The following is a 23,591-nucleotide window of genomic DNA, read 5'->3' as shown; positions in this document are numbered from 1 at the left end:
TGTCTCTTTCTGTAAATAGTGTAGGTATAGATAGCACTGCCTTCTTGTATCTTCCTGTAAATGATGTAAGCACAGATAGCTCTTCCTCCCTGACTCTCCCTTTAAATGGTGATAGTACTGCCTCCCTGTCTCTCACTGCAGATGACAGAAACAGACAGTACTGCCTCTTTATCTCTTAAAGTGATGGAAGTAGGTCTGGAACGATTACTCGATTTAAATCGAGTAATTCAACACAAAAAAAATCCTCTATGCAAATTTTTTGCATCGAGGATTCGTTTGTGGCATCTGACCACAGAGCGGGAGTGGAGCGCTTGCTATTACTTACCGCTCCGTGGTCACACGCCAGCCCGCACCACGCACTTTGAACCAACGTTGTGTGACGTCAGGACGACAGTGCAGCGCGCAGAGAAGATGGAGGAGCTGTGGAGCGGCTCCCCTACAGGAAAGGCTGGGGGCATGGCTAGGAGGGGGAGATAATGGCACTGGGGGTCAGTTGGTGGCACTAGGGGGCAGTTGGGGGTGCAAGCTGGTGGCACTTGGGTGCAAGCTGGTGGTACTGGGGGGTGGGCAAGTTGGTGGCACTGGGGGGTGGGCAAGCTGGTGGCACGGGGGGGTGGGCAAGCTGGTGGCACTGGGGGGTGGGCAAGCTGGTGGCACTAGGGGGTCAGCTGATGGCACTGGGGGGGCAAGCTGGTGGCACTGAGAGGGCAGCTGGTGGCACTGGGGTGGGGAAGAGCTGAAGGCACCCGGGGAATGGAGCTGATGGCACTTGGAGGAACTGATGCACTTGGACTGATCGCACAGGGGGGAAGGGTGTTGGGGACTGATGGAAGGGGGTCTGATGAGTTTTTATAAAGGAAAACAGTCTCTTAATTCATTTTTTCTTATTAGATTACTCGATTAATCGTAAAAAATAATCGATAGAATACTCGATTTCTAAAATAATTGTTTACTGCAGCCCTAGATAGAAGGCATCTGTATCAAGACTCTGTATCAATATAGTCCCATAGGTGTTGATTATGTCAGCTGTAACTTAGCTAAAACTTGCAACTTTGAAGTCCAAGGTTTTATCTCAAATTAGATCATTTTTTTGTTTTACCTATTTTCATACTGGAATTTTACAATCGCATACTTACATCCTTACAAATAGTGACTGCTTAGCTGCCAGGTTAGGGGATGAATACTTCTCTACAAGAGCCAGGGTGCTGAAACCAAACTTGTGAATGGGTTCATTGGAATCAAGAGGGGGGAAGTCTGTGTCAACCTCTCCGTCATCCTCGGCAATATGCAGGCAGAACGAGTCCACGTTGTCACTGCAAGCAAATAAAATAAAATAGATGAGAGTCAGGAATTACTTAAGATGCATGTAAAACATATTATTATTTTTTATTTCCATGTCACTATGTTAAAAAAAAACTATATAAAATTCTGCACTTTTGAACTGGCCACATTCACATCTATGGTGAACTTTTCCAGCAGGCTGTTCTGAATTTGGCATTGCCGGATTCAACAGATCACCGCCGTATCCCTATTGAATATAATATGATCTGGCGGTGATCTGCATGCATCGGTTTGTGGTCCGACCGAAAGCTGACATTTGTGCCAGATCAGGCAGCTGGAACGTCTTAATGGAGATGTTAATGCGTCCTTAGCCAAACAATATGTGGAGACTTCCTGTTCTGTAGAGATCATTTCTCATCAGTCATCTCATTATTATAACATGCAGGATTATATTCACAAATAACACCTCTGTATAGATATCACAGGAGCCAATATCATAATAGATGATGCTCACAGCTTATCTACTCCCCATCTCTGCACAATAGCCTCTGCAAAGGTAACAGAATGTGCCTAGAAAACTCTCACATCTATGTCAATGAACTTCTCGTCTATTGTGTCTATGGTCCATGGTGGACATGCAGTAGTGGAGTCCCAGGTTTCAATGCAATTGGGGAGTAACTGTGTGAAGATTGCTTGTTCTCCCCATCTTTGCAAAGGGTTTCCTATGGGTAGACTGGTACTCATTGCTAGATTGGTCAACAATCCAATGTGTTCCCCCAAACGGGAGTTTCCTGACTCTCTCCCAGCAGCACGTGCTGGGGAAAGAAGCACCGAATTTCAACATGTTCAGTCCTAGGCGAGGGTGTCACCTTCATCAACCCCATGCCTAGGCACAGCTCAGTCACATTCAAGTGAATGGGGTTGAGCTTCAATAACAAGCAAAGCCGCTATACAATGGACGCTACCGTGCTTGGTAAGTTGTCAGGAGGCCACAGAACTCACCGGCGTGCTGCGGCCTCTTCGAACAGCTGATCGGCAGGGGTGACGGGAGTCGGACCCCAACCAATCACACACTGACGACCTATTCTGAGGACATTTCATCAGTATAAAACCCTTGGACAACCTCTTTTAAGTATTATTTAGGAACATTTCCCCAAGGTGACCACTAGGTATGTCTCAGTGTAAGGTGGTAATGCCCTGTCTAGGGAAAGCAGTATATCCTGATGTCTACCAAATTAAGTAGGGTCAGCAAGTACTGGCTCCCTTTCTCTCCCTGACAACGATGTAGGTACAGGTAGTACTGCCCAGAAAATGATTTAAATAATGACATTACTGCCTCCCTGTAATCCTCCATTACTACTGCCCGCATGTGATTTAGCTACAGATAATACTTCCTCCCTGTAAATGAGCAGGTACTGCCCCCATTAGTACTGACTCCCTGTAAAGGATGTAGGTACTGATAGTACTGCCTCCCTATAGATCATGTAGGTCCACATACTGTAGTACTGTCTCCCTATAGATAATGTAGGTATACAATGTACTGCCTCCCTACGGATGATGTAGGTACAGATAGTACTGCCTCCCTATAGATGATGTAGGTGTACATAGTACTGTCTTCACACAGGTTATGTAGGTACAGACAATACCCTTACAGACAGTACTGCCCTTACCAAAGTCACCAATGACCTACTCACAGCCAAAACCAAGAAACAATACTCTGTCCTCCTTCTCCTTGACCTGTCCTCTGCCTTCGACACTGTTGACCACTCCCTTCTGTTGCAAACTCTCTCATCTCTTGGCATCACTGACCTGGCCCTCTCCTGGATCACATCATACCTCACAGACCGGACATTCAGCGTCTCCCACTCCTGCACCACCTCCTCGTCTCATTCCCTCTCTGTTGGTGTCCCACAAGGCTCTGTCCTAGGACCCCTGCTCTTCTCTATCTACACTTTTGGCCTGGGACAGCTCATAGAGTCCTATGGCTTTCAGTATCACTCCTACGCTGATGACACACAAATCTACCTCTCTGGTCCAGACATCACCACCTTACTATCTAGAATCCCACAATGTCTATCTTCTATATCATCCTTCTTCGCCTCTCGCTTTCTTAAACTTAACATGGATAAGACAGAATTCATAATCTTTCCCCCATCTTGTTCAACCCCCCCAACAGACCTATCTATCACGATCAATGGCTGCACATTATCCCCAGTCAACAAAGCCCGCTGCCTTGGAGTGATCTTGGATTCTGCCCTTTCCTTCCGACCGCACATCCAAGCCCTTTCCACCACCTGCCGTCTCCAACTCAAAAACATCTCCCGCATCCGCGCTTTCCTTAACTTTGAATCTGCGAAAATACTTGTACATGCCCTCATTATCTCCCGCCTAGACTACTGCAACATTCTCCTCTGTGGCCTTCCATCTAGCACTCTCGCACCCCTCCAATCTATCCTCAACTCTGCTGCCCGACTAATCCACCTCTCACCCTATTATTCCTCTGCCTCTCCCCTTTGCCAATCCCTTCACTGGCTCCCCATTGCCCAACGAATTCACTTCAAAGTACTTACAAATACATACAAGGCCGTCCATAACCTGTCCCCTCCCTACATCTCTGAGCTAATTTCCCGATACACCCCCACACGCACTCTCCGATCCTCACAAGACCTCCTTCTCTCCTCTCCTCTTATTGCCTCTTCCCACAATCGACTCCAGGATTTCTCCCGTGCATCCCCCATACTCTGGAACTCGCTACCCCAACATATCAGACTCTCACCTACAGTGGAATCCTTCAAAAGAAACCTGAAAACCCACCTCTTCAGACAAGCCTACAACCAGTGACCCTGCTGCCTCTATACCGCCATGACCAACTTAACCCGCACCTACTGTGTCCTTCTCCCATACCATGTAGATTGTAAGCCCTCACGGGCAGGGCCCTCTCTCCTTCTGTACCAGTTTGTAACTCATTTTGTTTATGATTAGTGCAATTGTCTGTATTATGTATGTGCACCCCTTATCATATGTACAGCGCTATGGAATGAATGGCGCTTAAATAATAAATAATAATAATAATAATAATACTGCTTCCCTGTCAATGATGTAGGCACACATAGTCTCCCTATAGATGATGTAGGTACACATAGTACTGCCTCCCTATAGATCAGGGATGTCAAACTCGTGGCCCTCCAGCTTTTGCAAAACTACAACTCCCATCATGCCTGGGCATACTACAGCTATCAGGGAATGATGGGAGTTGTAGTTTTGCAACATCTGGAGGGCCATGAGTTTGACATCCATGCTATAGATGAAGGTACACATAGTACTGTCTCCATATAGATGAGGTAGGTGTACATAGTACTGCCACTCTGAAGATGATGTAGGTACAGATAGTACTTCCTCCCTGTAGATAATGTAGGTACAGATAGTACTGCCTCCCTATTGATGATGAAGGTACAGATAGTACTGTCACCCAATACATGATGTAGGCACACATAGTACTGTTTCCCTATAGATGATGTAGGTACGCAGAGTATTGTCTCCCTATAGATGATTTAGGTGCACATGGTACTGCCTCCCTACGGATAATGTAGGTACAGATAGTACTGCTTTCCTATAGATGATGTAGGTATAGATCGTACGGTCACCCTATAGATGATGTAGGTACAGATAGTTCTGTCACCCTATAGATGATGTAGGTACAGATAGTACTGTCATCCTATAGATGAGGTAGGTACAGATAGCACTGCTTCCCTATAGATGAGGTAGGTACAGATAGCACTGCTTCCCTATAGATGAGGTAGGTACATATAGCACTGCTTCCCTATAGATGATGTAGGTACAGATAGTACGGTCACCCTATAGATGATGTAGGTACAGACAGCACTGCTTCCCTATAGATGAGGTAGGTACAGATAGCACTGCTTCCCTATAGATGAGGTAGGTACAGATAGCACTGCTTCCCTATAGATGAGGTAGGTACAGATAGCACTGCTTCCTTATAGATGATGTAGGTACAGACAGCACTGCTTCCCTATAGATGAGGTAGGTACAGATAGCACTGCTTCCCTATAGATGAGGTAGGTACAGATAGCACTGCTTCCTTATAGATGATGTAGGTACAGATAGTACGGTCACCCTATAGATGATGTAGGTACAGACAGCACTGCTTCCCTATAGATGATGTAGGTACAGATAGTACGGTCACCCTATAGATGATGCAGGTACAGATAGTACGGTCACCCTATAGATGATGTACAGTGCTGCCCATAATTATTCATACCCCAGGCAAATTTTGACTTAGTTACTTTTATTCAACCAGCAAGTAATTTATTGACAGGAAATGACATTGGTCTCTCCCAAAAGATAATAAGACGATGTACAAGAGGCATTATTGGGGGGGGGGGGGGGGGGGGGGGGGGGAAACATTTCTCAGCTTTTATTTACATTTGAGCAATGTGGAAAATCTCAGAGGATGTGGTCGGAAGCCAAAAGTGACACCTGTGCTGGCCAGGAGGATAGTTAGAGAGGTGAAAAAGAATCCAAGGATCACCACCAAGGCCACCCTGGTGAATCTGGGATGGTGGTGGCAATGTCTCAAGGCAGACAATCCAACGGACACTGCACACTGCTGGATTTCACTTCTCCAGATAAGGCACACAAAAGCTCGCTTGGCCTTTGCAAAAGCTCATCTGGACAAAGAAGACTTCTGGTCTTCTGTGTTATGGTCAGATGAAACAAAAATTGAATTGTTTGGTCACAATGATGTTTCCTTCATTTGGCATAAAAAAAGGAGAAGCCTTCAACCCAAAGAACACCATCCCCACTGTCAAACATGGTGGTGGGAACCTAATGCTTTGGGGGTGTTTTTCAGCCAATGGACCAGGGAACCTAATCACAGTAAACGGCACCATGAAAAAAGAGCAATACATGAGGATTCTCAACGACAACATCAGGCAGTCTGCAGAGAAACGTGGCCTTCGGCACCAGGCATGACAATGACCCAAAACACACAGCAGAAGTGGTGGAGAAATGGTTAGCAGACAACAACATTAACGTTTTGGAGCGGCCCAGCCAGAGTCCAGACTTGAATCCAATTGAGAATCTGTGGAGGGAGCTAAAGATCAAGGTGATGGCAAGAAGACCCTCCAACCTGAAAGATTTGGAGCTCATTGCTAAAGATGAATGGGCAAAAATACCTGTGGAGACCTGCAAAAAGCTGGTCTGCAATTATAGGAAGCATTTGATTGCTGTAATAGCCAATAAAGGCTTTTCTATTGATTATTGAGAAGGGTAGGAATAATTTTGGACTGGACACTTTTTACTCAAATATAAATAAAAGCTGAGAAATGTTTTTTTCCACAATAATGCCTCTTGTACATCGTCTTATTATCTTTTGGGAGACACCTACGTAATAGTCAACATTTAACTCCATCCTTTCCAGATCAAATAGTGGATGCAACTGGTGTAATCTTTACTAATATCTCTTGTCACGCGGTAGAAATAAACAGCCTCATTGAGGACCCGAGCACTGACCCTCCGGATCAGTTCCCTGCCGGCTCTACAAGGCATCATGCCAGATGAAGGGATGAATGTGCAACCCCCGCAAACCATAAGGCATGGCCACAAAGTGCCTCAGGCGCCAACCACAAGTGGTCATAAATGCAGCGGTACAAACTCTCTTTGCGTGCGTGTGTGAGACAATAGGGACAGGATCGTAATGTGGATAAAATCTGCTGCGCTGGAGAGACAGAGCCATAACTCAGCGCGGCGAAGTGTCGAGGGAAACATCCGCTGCTAAACATTCCATGGAAATGCTTCATCCAAATAAAAGGAGAGAGGTTCAAAAGGTTTCATTAAAATGATATATGCTGCGCTCAGCGTCTCAATCATACATGCTGCAGAAACAATGTGCTTCCCAGACTCAGCAAAGAGAGAGAGCCTAAAACATCCCGGCTGCCACAGCACACAGTCATGGCGATTTCACCTGTCGTGACAATGACCCATGAACATTCGTCTTTCATACTTTTGCATGAAAGGGAATGCGTCACCAAATAATGGCCCATTATTTAAATCACGTAAAAAAAATTAAAAATTATTATGTTATTTAAAATTTTCCATATCTACATTTAAACAAAAACCATAAAATCCTGCAGTTTGCACTGGCCACTAAGCCTAATAATCGGCGCCACTTCTTGGTTTGTACAGATCACTTTACTATAGTTATCTTCTTATCTGTCCTTCTAATCCTGCCTGTAATGATATCACCTCTGTGTATAGCTAAGACAGGATCCTCCATTTACAATAGGTGATTGTCAAATCTTATCTATTCTTTCCTTGTACAATGACCTCCGCACAGGTCACAGAGCATGCTCAGAAAACTCTCCCATAGAAGTCAATGAGGTCCCCCCCTGACCATTGTGTCTATGGCCCATGGGGCTGCCGTAAAGCAGTTTTCTTAACGCTTTCTAAATGCTGTTAAGAATGCCCAGTGTCTGATCAGCTGACAAGCGCTTGTTGGCTGATCGCTGGCACAATTAGGAACGAGACTTCATACAAACATTTGTCCCCCATAATTGGTCCAATCATCTGCATATGTTAAAGAACCCTTGGCCACAGTAGTATACAGCGGCTACAAAGAGCATCACTCACTGTGGAGGGCTCAGAACATTGGTGCCTTAGGGTACTTTCACACTAGCGTAAGAAGAATCCGTTGCCAAAACTGCCTGCAGGATCCGGAAATTCGTATGCAAACAGATATCATTCGTTTCCGGATCCTGATCCGCCTGACAAATGCGTTGCAATACCGGATCCGTCTCTACGGTGTCATCCGGAAAAACTGATCTGGTATTTATCTTTTTCACAGATTTAAAAGGTCTGCGCATGTGCAGACCGGGAAACCGGATCCGTTTTTCTGGAACACTTGGTACCGGATCCGGCATTAATACATTTCAATGGAAATTTATGTAGGCAAGTACTTCGGAATTTTGGCCAAATACCGTAAAAGGGACTGGACTGAAGACATCCTGATGCATCCAGAAAGGATTGCTCTCCATTCAGAATGCATTTTCCGGTACTGAGCCCCTATGACGGAACTCAATGCCGGGAAAAGAAAACCGTTAGTGTGAAAGTACCCTTAATCAGACAGACCACCAGTTTCAGTGTGAACTGTAAAATGCTTCATCCTCCTAGAGGTGGCGCTGCAGGGAAACGGATTACTTGGAATACTGGTTAGAACGGTTATAAGAATACACACATAAAAGGAAGGCAGACGCCTGGTGCTATGGCTCCGCTGATCCTCATCTTACACTTGCAAAGTAAATAGCCTATCCCTAACACTGGTAATTAGCGGGGTACCTGTCTGACCCCCAAAAGCCAATGCAGGAACCTCACCCTGGCCTGACTCCTATAAAGTGACAGCTCCAATGTGCTTCGCCAGTCAGCGACCTGGCGATTCGATGAGGGAATCAGACCACTTTCCAGCCAGCAGTGGTCACTGAAAACATCATGTTAAAAACAAGCAGGGCACAGGGAGAAGAGTCCGGGCATGGACAGAAGAGTCCACTGTGCATATTCTCCTCACCTGGATCGGCTTAAAGGAGTATTCCCATCTCAGACATTGGTGGCAATCCGCTAGGATATGCCCCCAATGTTTGATAGGTGCGGGTCCAACCTCTGGGACCAGCACCTATACTTAGAACGGAGCCCGCAAAGTGCCGGGGGGGGGGCGCACCTCGCATGTGTGGCCCCCCCAAGCAAGCTGACGGAAATAGCCGATCCAGCGCTCTTCTAATTTCAGAGCTCCCATAGGAATGAATAGAGGGCGGCCGCGGGGCGCCCTCCAGCACTTTGCGGGCTCCGTTCTAAATATAGGTGCTGGTCCTAGAGGTGGGACCCGCACCTATCAGACATTGGGGGGCATATCCTAGAGATAGGCAGATCTCTCCCTGTTTGGATGACCCTTCTGCTCATACCTGGACTTTTCTCCCGAGACAATTTAAAACTATGAAACGCTGCCACATATAAATAGTCTCCAGAGCTCTAGAAACAATTAACCAAATGAGAACGTACAGGTAACAGAAAAAGTTATCACCATTAACTTTTTTTTTTTAGGGAAATTCCTAATATTATTGTCTTCTTTTAAAAGGGTCTTCCCACCAATACTTATGGTAGGATATGCATTACTTACTAACCACTAAGGGGGGGGTTGACCTCCGGGATCCCACCTGATCACTAGAAGCCACACCACACCGTGGTCACTTCAGATTGTTCCCACCCTCGGGTGCTGTGCGTGTAATGCCCCTTGAATAGTACCATTGCAGGGGGTCAGACCATCCTCGGAAGATACCATAAGTAACTATGGTGATAAAACCTCTTAAAGAGTTTTCTGAGAGAGAAAAAAACCAATGCCCCATTGTACCAGCACCGACCCTCTGGTGCTCCCCACAGGTCTTTATTGAGTTTCCTAAAGTGCGGACCTAATAAAAATTCATGTGATGACTGCAGCCAGATACTGGCCTTAGCTGTGATGTTGGCACATGGCCGCTGAGGCCAGCGATTGGCTGCAGGGGTTTATTGGGTGTACATGTGACCACTGCGGGAAAATCAACAAAGGACAGCAGCGAGCAACGGAGCGGTGGGAAAATTGTTATTTTAGGGGGTGATCTTGGAAAAAACTCTTTAAATGTGTGCAGCCATAAATGACCATAAAATGTTATTAGATTTAAAAAAAAAAAAAAACTTTACACTCCAGGCAGATGAGACGTAGGAGAATATATTTTTGTCCGTGTAAATTTGGTTGCCCAACACTTTTTTCCTCCCTGTTGTCCGATGCATGTGGAGGACATTGTGGGCGGGGCATGACACAGGAGCAGACATCAAACAGTAAAGTTATCACCATCTCCTTTGATCAACCATATGAGGCTGCTGTCCCTTTAAATCGCAACCAAAGGAAAACTACTATAATTCTGGTATTCTTTCACTCTCTGATCTAAAGCCTAAAACGCGCTGTCCGTAATAAATGTTGTCACAGACGGCGCTAATATTCACTGCACATAACCAGGGACCTCTGCTCACAGCAGCGCTCAGACTCCCCCTTTTAGAATCTCGAGTTTTAATTGCATGATTGATGTGGAAATTAATTAATCTCAAAGTGCATGCTAATTGTTTAATTGCTCGCTTGATCTATATGGATCATTTTCGGGAATTAAAAGTAGCTGATTTACTCTGGCTATTGATTGAATGTGGCACTGAGTTATTTTGCTTGCTACCTGATTTGAAATTCCCTCAATTAATTCCCAAAACCTTTTGCTTCGGAGGCGGCAGGGTGAGTTTGCCCCTTCTGGCTGATCTATACTAACTTGTCATGCTTAAGAGATATTTATTATTAGATCCGGCAAGTAATAATGACATATTAATATTAGCATTTCCACTGAATGGATTGCCAACATGGAATTAAAACCGATATATTTGTCAGTATCAATTTTCTAGAATTCTATGGTGACCTGGGTGCACTAATGAATGGCAAGCCCCTCGCACAGCCGGCTCGCCGGTGCTCACTGTCAAGGGAAAAGTGCTCCGCCATAGCGCGAACGGTCGACGGGTGTAATGAATAAAAGCCGAATAACTGCTTTTTTTTTTATTGACTTTTTTTCATATATTTTTTATTCAGGAGAATAAAAAGATTGATGGCTGAACCTCTTTTCTGAGCACACCAAACTGGAAGGATGCCATGCCAACCTAGGTACCAAACGAAGGATGCCATGCCAACCTAGGTACCAAACGAAGGATGCCATGCCAACCTAGGTACCAAACTTAAGTCTGGGAAGCCAGGCAATAAATGTCATGGCAGCCATCACAAAACGCCCAATGCAGGTCCTCTATAATAGCATTTTTGGGCAGGAAAATACAAAAAACAAAAAAAAAAGGGGCTACAGTATAAACCAAGAAGCTATGCATAATAGCAAGGTCTACTTGTAAGTTGTCACCCCAGGTACGGAACAGTACACTGTCCCTACCTCCTTGAACGATCCGGCCTAAACAGCTGCTCCCAACTGGTCAACGGTCCCTGACCTAAGTGCGCAGGACTTACTTAGGGGAGACGAAATGGGAAGTCAGACAGGCCAAGTCTAAACCAGAGAATATCGTCAGAACCAAGGAAGAAAGAAACACAGAGTAATATACCAGAAAGGGTCAAATTAAGGAGGTAACATAAGAACCAGAATTAGCAGTCAGAGGTGAAGTCACTAAGAGGCAGAAGGTGAGACGTCCAGGAATCCACATGATACAGAAACTAAGCGTGTGAAGCAAGAAGACCAATCACAGGGAACTGTGGGCAGCAGTTGCCTGTTTAATACCCCTCCAACAAGAAGCACATGACACCGGCACCAAGCCTGATTGGCCAATCAGCCTCACTGTCAGCTGGTCTGGTTGCAATGATAATGGAGTGATGCTGGCGACACCGCATTAAAGAGGGCGGACTCACTGCAGGAGCGTGGACGGGTAAGTACCTAATAGAAGTAATCTGGTTTAAAAAAATAAAATCACCAAACCTCAACAGTCTGAAGTAGAGAGTTGCTATAAAGAGCACCTCTCTTCTGGAAGACCCGGTCTGTCCATGTGTTACAAGGACATTCCACAGATTTCAATGGGCATCATGTAGTGCTTCAGAGCCGCTGTAGTGGTGCTGGAGGACAAGTAAAAAGTTGCACAATTCCTTTGCGGAATCTGTGGGAGACAACCTGCAATTTGATACCTATTGAGATCCTTGGTAATAAAAGTGGACAGCCCCCTTTAAGGATAACCTGTCAGGAGATTCTCATGGTTGCCCAAGATATGGGCAGCATGAAAAATTTACAGGTTCCCTGGTTACAAACTACTATGTTTAAAAAAGAGCCAGGAAAGGGGAAGAGAATCAGAGTGGTGGCTACCTAGTTTTAACTAAGGTCTTTTGTCCACCTATTGGCCAAAAACTTTAAAAGGCTATGTAAACCTTTGGGGGCAATTTTTTTAAATTTATGTATTGTACTGTATTATGAGGTAAAACATAATTTTTTTTCAATTGGTCTTTATTAAAAAATATGGAGCCCTTTTATATGTACAGAGCGGAGATACTGTAATAGAGAGATCTTAATTTTCTGTCTCTTCCGTCAGTTGGGGAGCCGACGGGCTCCTTATCTTTGCTCTCTGACATTATAAACACTCATTATAGCTCAATCCTTATCTTACTGAGAGGAATGTGGCTTAAATAAGTGTTTATGAGCTCAGAGTAAATTACGGATAAGGGTTATTAGATGACCAGCACAAAGTCAAAGCGAAAGTAGGATTCACACAGCTAGAAATAAACAGTTAACCCTTGTGACAGAACGGCTCAATAATTTTAATAAAGACCAATTGAAAAAAATATGATTTTTAGCCTAATATACGTAAAATGTAATCATAAAACAAAATTGCCCCCAAAGGTGTTCATAGCTTTTAAGTACAGCTGTCTTCTTTAAAGACGATGATGGGTTGTCATTGGCTGGCTAAAGAGATCGGTTAGGGTCAAATTTCAACCAATGAATGATCGTTTTGGTTTATTCGTTTGTTTGAATCAGTCTTAGACTAATGTGTATGGCTGACTTCCCTAAAGCTATTTTTATGACCAATTTCATCTCTGTTCAGACATAAAATGTACGCAGTTGATTAATGATAAAGCAGTTGGTTACTTCAGCTTTGGCTCCCGTCCTTCGGTGGTGTACTGCCAGCAGATGAGACCGATGAGGTCATGGACCTTGGCATTGGCAATGGTCACCACTGTCATGGGCAGTATCTTGTCCTGGCTAGCTTGCATTGAGAGGTACACCTCTATCTTCTTGGTGGCAGTGGTACCCACGTGGCCCTAGAGAAAGGAGAGAAACACAAAACATTACTTTACAAATTAATCCTTGTAACTAAATATGCACAGGTAGTCAAAGGACCCCCCCCCTAAATAAAAATGATGTGTGCTTCTAGATTAAAAGTGCTGATTTGGCTTTAGATCTTCACTGCTGACTTCACCTTTTCAATGTAGAGGGGTGAAATCCACAGCAAAATCTGTATCTATATAGGTAGATTTTTGTGCACATTGGTCGCCAGATTATTATTATTTTTTGTAAATCCACAGCATGCCTACTCTTTGCAGTGGAAAGGGCGGATGTTTCCACTGCAAATCGGCTACGTATTGGCAGCAAAACCATGCAGATTTTGCAACCCTACTTCAAAGGGTTGGAATACGCCGTAAAAATCTGCCAAGTACAGACATGCTACGGATGTAAAAATCGGCACCGCAAGTCAATTTCCATGCAGAAGAAGCTCTGCAGCGTGTGGATGAGATTTGTTAAAACTTAGTTTACATGCAGAGGTCGTTCTAGAAGCGTAGAAACACTCCTCTTATTATTTTTGCTGAGCATTTTCAGCCAAGGAGAAGCAATAAGACACTAAGTGGCTTTTTTTTCCTGTTGATGTAGTGGTATGAGGGCTTTTAGGGGTACATATGATAATAATGGGAAAATAACAGTTCTGCCATTTTTGCACTTTAAATTTATGACCCTCACTGTGTGGCATAACTAGCGTGTTATTTTATGGGTCAGTATGATTACAGCGATACCAAATATGTGTAGTTGTGTTTTTTTTGCCGCTTTTGCATAATAATAGCACATCTCTTACGTCGCCGCAATCCAAGAGTCAGGACAAGTGCTGTTGTAGCCTTATGAAGGCTTATTTTTTACAGGGTGAAACTAGGGCTGCAGTAAACGATTATTTTAGTGAATCGAGTATTCTATCAATTATTTTTTACGATTAATCAAGTAATCTAATAAGAAAAAAATAATTAATAGACAGTTTTCCTTTATAAAAACTCATAAGACCCCCTGCCATTAGTCCCCAACACCCTTCATTCCCCCTGTGTGATCAGCCCAAGTGCTACAGTTCCCCCCCAGTGCCATCAGCTCCACTATCCCCCAGTGCCATCAGCTCTCCCCCACCCTAATGCCATTAGCTCTCCCCCACCCCAGTGCCATCAGCTCCACTCCCCCAGTGCCATCAGCTCCACTCCCCCAGTGCCATCAGCTCTCCCCCACCCAGTGCCATCATCTCTCCCCCACCCCAGTGCCATCAGCTCTACTCCTCCAGTGCCATCATCTCTGCCCCCTTGTGCCATCAGCTTTACTCCCCCAGAGCCATCAGCTCTCCCCCATTGTGCCATCTGTCCCCCCTTGTGCCATCAGCTTTACTCCCCCAGTGCCATCAGCTCTCCCCCCAATGTGCCATCAGCTCTCCCCCCAATGTGCCATCAGCTCTCCCCCCAATGTGCCATCAGCTCTCCCCCCAATGTGCCATCAGCTCTCCCCCCAATGTGCCATCAGCTCTCCCCCAATGTGCCATCAGCTCTCCCCCCAATGTGCAATCAGCTCTCCCCCCAATGTGCATCAGCTCTCCCCCTAATGTGCATCAGCTCTCCCCCCAATGTGCAATCAGCTCTCCCCCAATGTGCCATCAGCTCTCCCCCAATGTGCCATCAGCTCTCCCCCCAATGTGCATCAGCTCTCCCCCCAATGTGCATCAGCTCTCCCCCCAATGTGCAATCAGCTCTCCCCCCAATGTGCAATCAGCTCTCCCCCAATGTGCAATCAGCTCTCCCCCCAATGTGCAATCAGCTCTCCCCCCAATGTGCAATCAGCTCTCCCCCCAATGTGCAATCAGCTCTCCCCCCAATGTGCAATCAGCTCTCCCCCAATGTGCAATCAGCTCTCCCCCAATGTGCAATCAGCTCTCCCCCCAATGTGCCATCAGCTCTCCCCCCAATGTGCATCACTCTCCCCCCAAGTGCAATCAGCTCTCCCCCCATGTGCATCAGCTCTCCCACCAATGTGCAATCAGCTCTCCCTCCAATGTGCAATCAGCTCTCCCCCCAATGTGCAATCAGCTCTCCCCCAATGTGCAATCAGCTCTCCCCCCACTGTGCCATCAGCTTTACTCCCCCAGAGCCATCATTTCTCCCCACTTGTGCCATCATGTCCCCCCTTGTGCCATCATCTCTCCCCCCCATTGTGCCATCAGCTCTCCCCCCCCCATTGTGCCATCAGCTCTCCCCCCCCCCCCCATTGTGCCATCAGCTCTCCCCCCCCCCCATTGTGCCATCAGCTCTCCCCCCCCCCCCCCCCCCCCCCCCCCATTGTGCCATAGTTTCTGCTGCCCTGCTCCTCCTGACACCCGGATTGCACAGCATCATTGGTTGCTATGACACTGTGCACTCAGGAAGCCCGGCCTTAGTCGCGCCCCCACCACCTCGGTTTCACCAACTTACCTTTCCAGCAGGGGCGCAGCCGACACTCCATCGTTCCGTGCTGCTCTGCGCCTGATGTCACACAGCGCGTCAGGTCACGGCGTGCGTATGTCAGGAGGTCAGTGCAGCGCGGGACCATGGACGTGCTGTAAAGTGTCAGGAGGACCCCTGCTGGAAAGGGGAGTATTCCAAGCGCATCGGGAGAACACGGAGCGAATCTTCGATGCGAAAAATTTGCATCAAGGTTTTTTTTTTTGTGTAGAATTACTCGAGTAATCGTTTCAGCCCTAGGTGAAACGTAAATTTCCTTGGTACCATTGTTGGGGGTACATGTGACTTGATTAACATTTATTATTTGGGCTTGGGCGAATAGGAACATAAAAACAATTCTGTATTTTTACCGGGGGGGGGGGGGGGGGGCAGTTTAGATAACATGTAATCTTTATTATTTGGGTTCCGGCTAACACAGTGTCATATCCTATATGTGTACATGTGTGTTTTTTGCCACTTTTCACAAAATAAAACCACTTTTTATGGAAATATTTGTCATTTTTATAATGCTCTTGGTTTATACAGTCAAGTCCATAAATATTGGGACATCGAAACAATTCTAAAATGTTTGGCTCTATACACCACCACAATGGATTTGAAATGAAACAAACAAGATGTGCTTTCACTGCAGACTGTCAGCTGTAATTTGAGGGTATTTACATCCAAATCAGGTGAACGGTGCAGGAATTACAACAGTTTGCAGATGTGCCTCCCACTTGTTAAGGGGCCAAAAGTAACGGGACAGAATAATTATCATAAATCAAACTTTCACTTTTTAATACTTGGTTGCAAATCCTTTGCAGTCAATTACAGCCTGAAGTCTGGAACGCATAGACATCACCAGATGCTGGGTTCCATCCCTGGTGATGCTCTGCCAGGCCTCTACTGCAACTGTCTTTAGTTCCTGCTTGTTCTTGGGGCATTTTCCCTTCAGTTTTGTCTTCAGCAAGTGAAATGCATGCTCAATCGGATTCAGGTCCGGTGATTGACTTGGCCATTGCATAACATTCCACTTCTTTCCCTTAAAAAACTCTTTGGTTGCTTTTGCAGTATGCTTTGGGTCATTGTCCATCTGCACTGTGAAGCGCCGTCCAATGAGTTCTGAAGCATTTGGCTGAATATGAGCAGATAATATTGCCCGAAACACTTCAGAATTCATCCTGCTGCTTTTGTCAGTAGTCACATCATCAATAAATACAAGAGAACCAGTTCCATTGACAGCCCTACATGCCCACGCCATGACACTACCACCACCATGCTTCACTGATGAGGTGGTATGCTTAGGATCATGAGCAGTTCCTTTCCTTCTCCATACTCTTCTCTTCCCATCGCTCTGGTACAAGTTGATCTTGGTCTCATCTGTCCATAGGATCTTGTTCCAGAACTGTGAAGGCTTTTTTAGATGTCGTTTGGCAAACTCTAATCTGGCCTTCCTGTTTTTGAGGCTCACCAATGGTTTACATCTTGTGGTGAACCCTCTGTATTCACTCTGGTGAAGTCTTCTCTTGATTGTTGACTTTGACACACATACACCTACCTCCTGGAGAGTGTTCTTGATCCGGCCAACTGTTGTGAAGGGTGTTTTTCTTCACCAGGGAAAGAATTCTTCAGGTCATCCACCACAGTTGTTTTCCGTGGTCTGCCTGGCTTTTGGTGTTGCTGAGCTCACCGATGCGTTCCTTCTTTTTAAGAATGTTCCAAACAGTTGTTTTGGCCACGCCTAATGTTTTTGCTATCTCTCTGATGGGTTTTTGTTTTTTCAGCCTAATGATGGTTTGCTTCCCTGATAGTGACAGCTCTTTAGATCTCATCTTGAGAGTTGACAGCAACAGATTCCAAATGCAAATAGCACACTTGAAATGAACTCTGGACCTTTTATCTGCTCATTGTAATTGGGATAATGAGGGAATAACACACACCTGGCCATGGAACAGCTGAGAAGCCAATTGTCCCATTACTTTTGGTCCCTTAACAAGTGGGAGGCACATATGCAAACTGTTGTAATTCCTGCACCGATCACCTGATTTGGATGTAAATACCCTCAAATTAAAGCTGACAGTCTGCAGTTAAATCACATCTTTTTCGTTTCATTTCAAATCCATTGTGGTGATGTATAGAGCCAAAAATTTTAGAATTGTGTCGATGTCTCAATATTTATGGACCCTTACTGTATGTCAATGTATTGTAGCCTATTAGTGTACCAGTGACAGGCTGTCTATTAGGCTGTGCCTGCTGCACAGTCTAAAAGACATACAGCCACAGTTAGTCCGCTGCCATAACGGAAGGTGACAAAGGGAGCCCTGTACCTCTGATTGCCTTGATGTCACGGTCTAGGGAGTTAAGCAGTCGGCATTGGAGTCATCTCCAATGCTAGCCATTATACTGGGAGCCTAGCTTCAGCGATCACTGTGATCTGAAGAGCTGCATCAGCGCAGTCTGTGAGGCCTATTCAGTTCCTCCCACTTATGCAAGAATTAAGGGTGAGGGTGGCAGGGACTGAACAGATTGGACAGGCTGTGCAAACATGACGCTCTGACCTGCCGAAAGTCTCACACGTAGAGAGTTGGGCTGTACCCCAACAGCAGCCATACTGCTGCAACTCAGTTTTTTCTTCACCTGGTTCATCTGGGACCTTGGCCAGAAATGATATACCGCTTGGGGAAACATCGCCACTGATGCCAGTCATTGGCTGCAGCAGCACATGTGATCCCACCTGTGCAGAAAGTTTACATGCACGACCCAGAAATACAGTGAAGACACCCTGGGACGCACAGAGCAAGAATTGCTTGGCAGGGAGCAGTTAAAGGGGTTGTCCGGGTTCGGAGATATCCCCTTCTTCCCCCACTCAGCCCCTCTGACATGAGCATCGGAGCATTTCATGCTCTGATGCTCTCCCTTGCCCTGCACTGAACTGCCCATCAGTGCCGGTGACGTCACCGGGAACACTGCTAGGTGGAAGCCCCCGCCTAGCAGTGTAAAAATATAAACAAAACAGCCCTTGCCTATGAAGTGCTCCGATGCTCATGTCAGAGGGGCTGAGTGGGGGAAGAAGGAGATACGTCCGGGTTCAGCTCTGAACCCGGACAACCTCTTTAAGTATATGTCCCTTCGCAAGCCCTGCTATAAGTATAAGTATATATATATATATATATATAAAAAAATGTAGGACAATTCCCTTGAGATTTTTTGTACAGATATGTTACGAATGGCATAATACTGCAGGGGTTAAGTTTGTCACTGCTGCACTGTATTCTTATTACTTGGCCATGGTGACTATTCGCTCGCACTCGGATGACTATCGGCACTGCCAGCTTTGTGCTCAGCACTCGTCGCCTTTGTTTCGTGCCATTATTTATGTCCGGAGATGATATCACGCTGTGAAATAAAGTGCAAGTCTCTTTTTTTTCCCTCTCTTTTACGGGCTTGTAAATAAACTTGCATCGGGAGTAAGCGGGTTCATTAGGGATCTGTACATTAAACCAAAGGAAAACAGCCACATAAAAATTGATTTGTTGCTCATCTACATGGCCAAACAAACCGGCACTTTTTAACTCTTTCGCTGAATACCCGGCGGTTAGAGGCCTAACGAGCGTGGCATTAATTCCTGGTAATGATCGTGTACTAAAGGCGGAAGTATTTACAAGCACGGAATGACATTTACGTATTCCTGCATGGCTTTACATGGATATTAGGTGTTATGGATTACACAGTACTATATTAAGAGGCCTGATTAATCGAGCACAGATAACATGCTTATAGTCAGAAAGCCGCAGTGATGCCATCGTTTCGGAACAGAAACCATCCATGTCAGGGTTAAGTTTAACAAAAACAGTTAAAAGCATGCATTAATACTATATTCTCTAGTAACATAGTACATAAGGCCGAAAAAAAGACATCTGTCCATCCAGTTCGGCCTGTTATCCTGCAAGTTGATCCAGAGGAAGGAAAAAAATAATATATGCATTGTCAGAAGTACTCCCATTAAAGGGAGTCAGTCACTAGGAAATTCACCGATAAACTATGCACAAAGCTTTGTAGGACTAGCCGACCTGAATCATCCATGGCTGCATTCTGGAGAAGAAGTACCCGTATTTTTTCGCTTTATAAGACGCACCCCAGGTTTAAGAGGAGGAAAATATTAAAAAAATATTGAAAGATTATCAAAATTAGGGTTATTCACTTTAGAGAAAAGACGACTGAGAGGAGATCTAATTAATATGTATAAATATATCAGGGGTCAGTACAGAGATCTCTCCCATCATCTATTCATTCCCAGGACTGTGACGAGGGGACATCCTCTGCGTCTGGAGGAAAGAAGGTTTGTACACAAACATAGAAGAGGATTCTTTACGGTAAGAGCAGTGAGACTATGGGGACTCTGCCTGAGGAGGTGGTGATGGTGAGTACAATAAAGGAATTCAAGAGGGGCCTGGATGTATTTCTGGAGTGTAATAATATTACAGGCTATAGCTACTAGAGAGGGGTCGGGGATCCAGGGAGTTATTCTGATTGCCTGATCGGGAAGGAATCTTTTTTCCCCTTAAGTGGGGGGAATTGGCTTCTACCTCACATCTTTTTTTTTGCCTTCCTCTGGATCAACTTGCAGGATGACAGGCCGAACTGGATGGACAGATGTCTTTTTTTCGGCCTTATAAACTATGTGACTAGGTTACTGTGAGCGCCGGTGGCTTCTCAAACAGCCGATCAGCGGGGTTCTGGGGTGTTGGACCCCCCACGATCAGATACTGTCGACCTATCCAGTTTAAAAATCTCAGAAAACCCCTTCAAACATAATAATTATTATGGACATCAAACCTTAGACTACCACGGTAGCCATTATGGCTCTCACACGGGTTTTCAGTCCCGAATGGCAAATTTTCCTTAGTTTTTAGATGGCAAAAGTAAAGAAGAAGACACAATAAATCTGTCACTTAGAAATAACAGACCTATTAGTTGTCACCCAGCTTTCCCAGAGAGACGCACATGCCACGAGAAGTTGGGTAGAACTCTGAAAGTTTTATCTTAGGGGAAAAACCTTTTTTGCACATGCAATTTATCTACGGTAGAAACTTTAGCATTTTCAGCTCTTCATTAAAACTGTCTTGAACATCCACAAAGGGAATCGCCTCGAAATCTATGTGCACACTGGGAAAAGCATGTAAAGGGAGAGGGAGGATCCATCGGGCACCCCTCACCTCCCCCTTGAAAATTCCGGACGTGTGGCAGGATTTAATGAAAGTCCACCGGGGAATGTGTTCTTATTCTCCATTACCGGATGATGGGTCTTGTGGAAAGGTTACGGTGTAGTCATTAACATGCTCCTAAATTATACAGCAAATTTGGAGCACTCTTGAAATGACCTCTAAGACAATTTAATTCTAGACTTGCTGGGAAAGTGCTCGGCTAATGTGACACGGCTCAGGCTGGCGAGGTGCGCCGGCGAGAAGCTCTTTCAGGGGACTTGTGTATAAATACACATAAACGTGTGTACTTGGGTGTAAAGGTGGATAATAAAACCGCCCCGGCAGACACAACATTAAACAGCACTTGGCTGACGAACCTACAAAATTGAAATGTTTTTGTCCGGGGCTATTTGCACATTTATTTCCAGGGGTCATTAGAAAATCGCTGCCCTCCCTTTTTTTTTATTTTTTAACACCATAATGTATTACGGACGAGACTCCTAGAACCCTCCAATCCGCTAGATGTTAATGCGGGCGCACAAGGTCCGCCTGGGTTACCGGAAGGTTTCGGTAATAAAAAGAAAATTCTTATCCGGGACGTTCGATTTCCAGGCAGATCCGACTGTTAGTTATCAATTAGAATTGTGTAGGGTGGATTGGGTGGGGGAAGGGAGGGGAACCCGGCGTCGCTCATCACCACGGCTATTATTTAATTAGGGGGCCAGATGGTTTAAGGCTCCGCTAGGCAGAATCTGCCGTGAGAAATACTTTATCTCCATTGCAATCATCACTACAACATCAGCTCCGGGGCTGAACTAACGCTCATGTTTTATTCCCGCCGCTCGGGGTGTAGAAGTTAATTACGTGTATAAAGAGAGAGGCAGGAGAGATTGCGCTTCCAAATATTACATTGTCCTCTTATCGACTTCAGCAGTCAAAAGGTACATAAACAGTAGAGAAAAAAAATAATCAGGACGACTGAACACAAAAGACGATCAAAAACCTGCATAAAAAGCACGCAGGGCCTGTAAATATGGCAGCGACGTCGCATTCAGAGTTCAAAGGGAACGCCCTCAGCTACGAGCCTAACCCCTTGTCATGAGAAAATGATTTACTGTTTTTATGTAAAACAGATTTTTAAAGAATTTTTAATGATTTTAATTTTTCATTTGCAGTTTTCACTCCGACCACTAAGCCTAATAATAGACGACATTTTCTGTTCTTTAGAGATCACTTCTCAGCAGTCATCTCATTATCATCACAGGCGAGAATACAATGAAAGACAACGCCTATTATAGGATCCACCCACCGTTCACCGTGAACAGAGATGGTCTAAAATACTCTTCCATCGATGTCAATCAGTCATCTCCAGTTTAAGTCATTTCCTGTGGTACATGTGGCTGCTGTAAATGCTGTTAAAGGGGTTGTCTCACCTGGAACATTGGTGGCATATCGTGAGAATATGCAAACAATGTCAGATAGGTGGGACCCGCACCCATCTCTAGAACAGAGCACACAAAGTTCCGGAGAGCGCACCCCACACTCGCGGCCCACCTCCATTCATTTCCATGGTAGCGCCAAATGTTCCTAGGCGACACAACCCCTTTAACAACAATGCCTCCATAACTATGTGCAGACAATAGAAATAAAAAAAATCTACACCGAGAAAATAAGACGGGCCCTTCCCCGCAACGCTCACTTTTTTAGACATGGGGAGAAGTTGCAGATAGCGGCGCAAAGGACCAATCTGCGCCAAAAATATGTCTAATTTAGGCGTATTTCTGTTTGATAAATGACCCCCATATTTATTTATTTTTTGCCATAAAATAGCTGTTATGGAATTTTAACTTTCTTTTTGTTAGGCTCCATGGCACAGGGGGGTGGGTGGGCTCACAGGGGGACACTGTAACATATTAGTACCCACCCACTGCGATGTACTATAAGAGGGGTTAATCTTGATACTACTAGGGATGAAACATCCGAAGTCGATTCGCTTATCCCTAGATACTACGTTTGCCTAAAACAGTTTCCAGAGTCAAATAAAAAAAACTTGGGCAGCAGATGAAAATGCGACATAAAATAACAAAAGAATTGATATTTTCCACTTTTCTCCCCTTTTGTTTCAATCACTGCTCTCCAGTCCTCAGGCTGCTGAAGTCATCTTCCTGGCTGCAGCAGTGATGTTCCATGCACACAAGTCATTACGCACCAATTACTGGCCTCATTATACAGGATGTCAGTGCTGAGGCCAACGATTGGCTGCAGTGGTGAAATGGTGCGCCATCACTGGTCTAGCCAGGAAAACACACCGTAGGAGGGAGGACCAGAGTGCAATGCAGAAAGGGGCCGGGGAGAAAAATTGTCATTTTCACTTCTTTTTCTATTTCAATACATTTATTGCGGCTGTCCAAGTTTTTTATTTATTTTTTTCACCCAGACAAATCCTTTAAATTTGTCTGAAAAAAAATATATATCCTGACATTTGGTGTATACTGCTCCTATGCAGACTTAAAGGGGTTCTCCGGACTTGATGACCTGTCCTCAGAATAGGTCATCAATATCAGATCGGCGGGGGTCCAATCAGCTGTATAAAGGGAAGGCGCAGTGTGCATGTGCCAGCAGGAAGAGAGAAGGGAAATGGCACGTGCAGTCTGCAAGCGCCGTATCCTCATTCAGCTGATCGGCGGGGGTGGCGGGTGTTGGACACCCACTGATATCCTGAGGATAGGTCATCGATATCAAAAGCCCGGAGAACCCCTTTAAAGAGCACCTGCCCC

At 45.3% G+C, this 23,591-nt stretch overlaps 1 protein-coding gene across 1 annotated transcript in view; it reads right to left on the bottom strand.

Moving 5' to 3' along the window:
- MAPKAP1 (MAPK associated protein 1) overlaps positions 1–23,591 on the bottom strand; it is a 171,742-nt gene that overhangs the window by 88,976 nt on the left and 59,175 nt on the right. Inside the window, 2 exon segments of the mRNA XM_044268449.1 lie at positions 1,137–1,313; positions 12,984–13,156. Of these exon segments, the coding sequence (XP_044124384.1) occupies positions 1,137–1,313; positions 12,984–13,156 (350 nt within the window).

The sequence above is a fragment of the Bufo gargarizans genome, chromosome 9 (assembly GCF_014858855.1).
Source record: "Bufo gargarizans isolate SCDJY-AF-19 chromosome 9, ASM1485885v1, whole genome shotgun sequence".
NCBI classification, from domain to species: Eukaryota; Metazoa; Chordata; class Amphibia; order Anura; family Bufonidae; genus Bufo; species Bufo gargarizans.
This window is presented reverse-complemented; position numbering and strand designations above follow the sequence as displayed.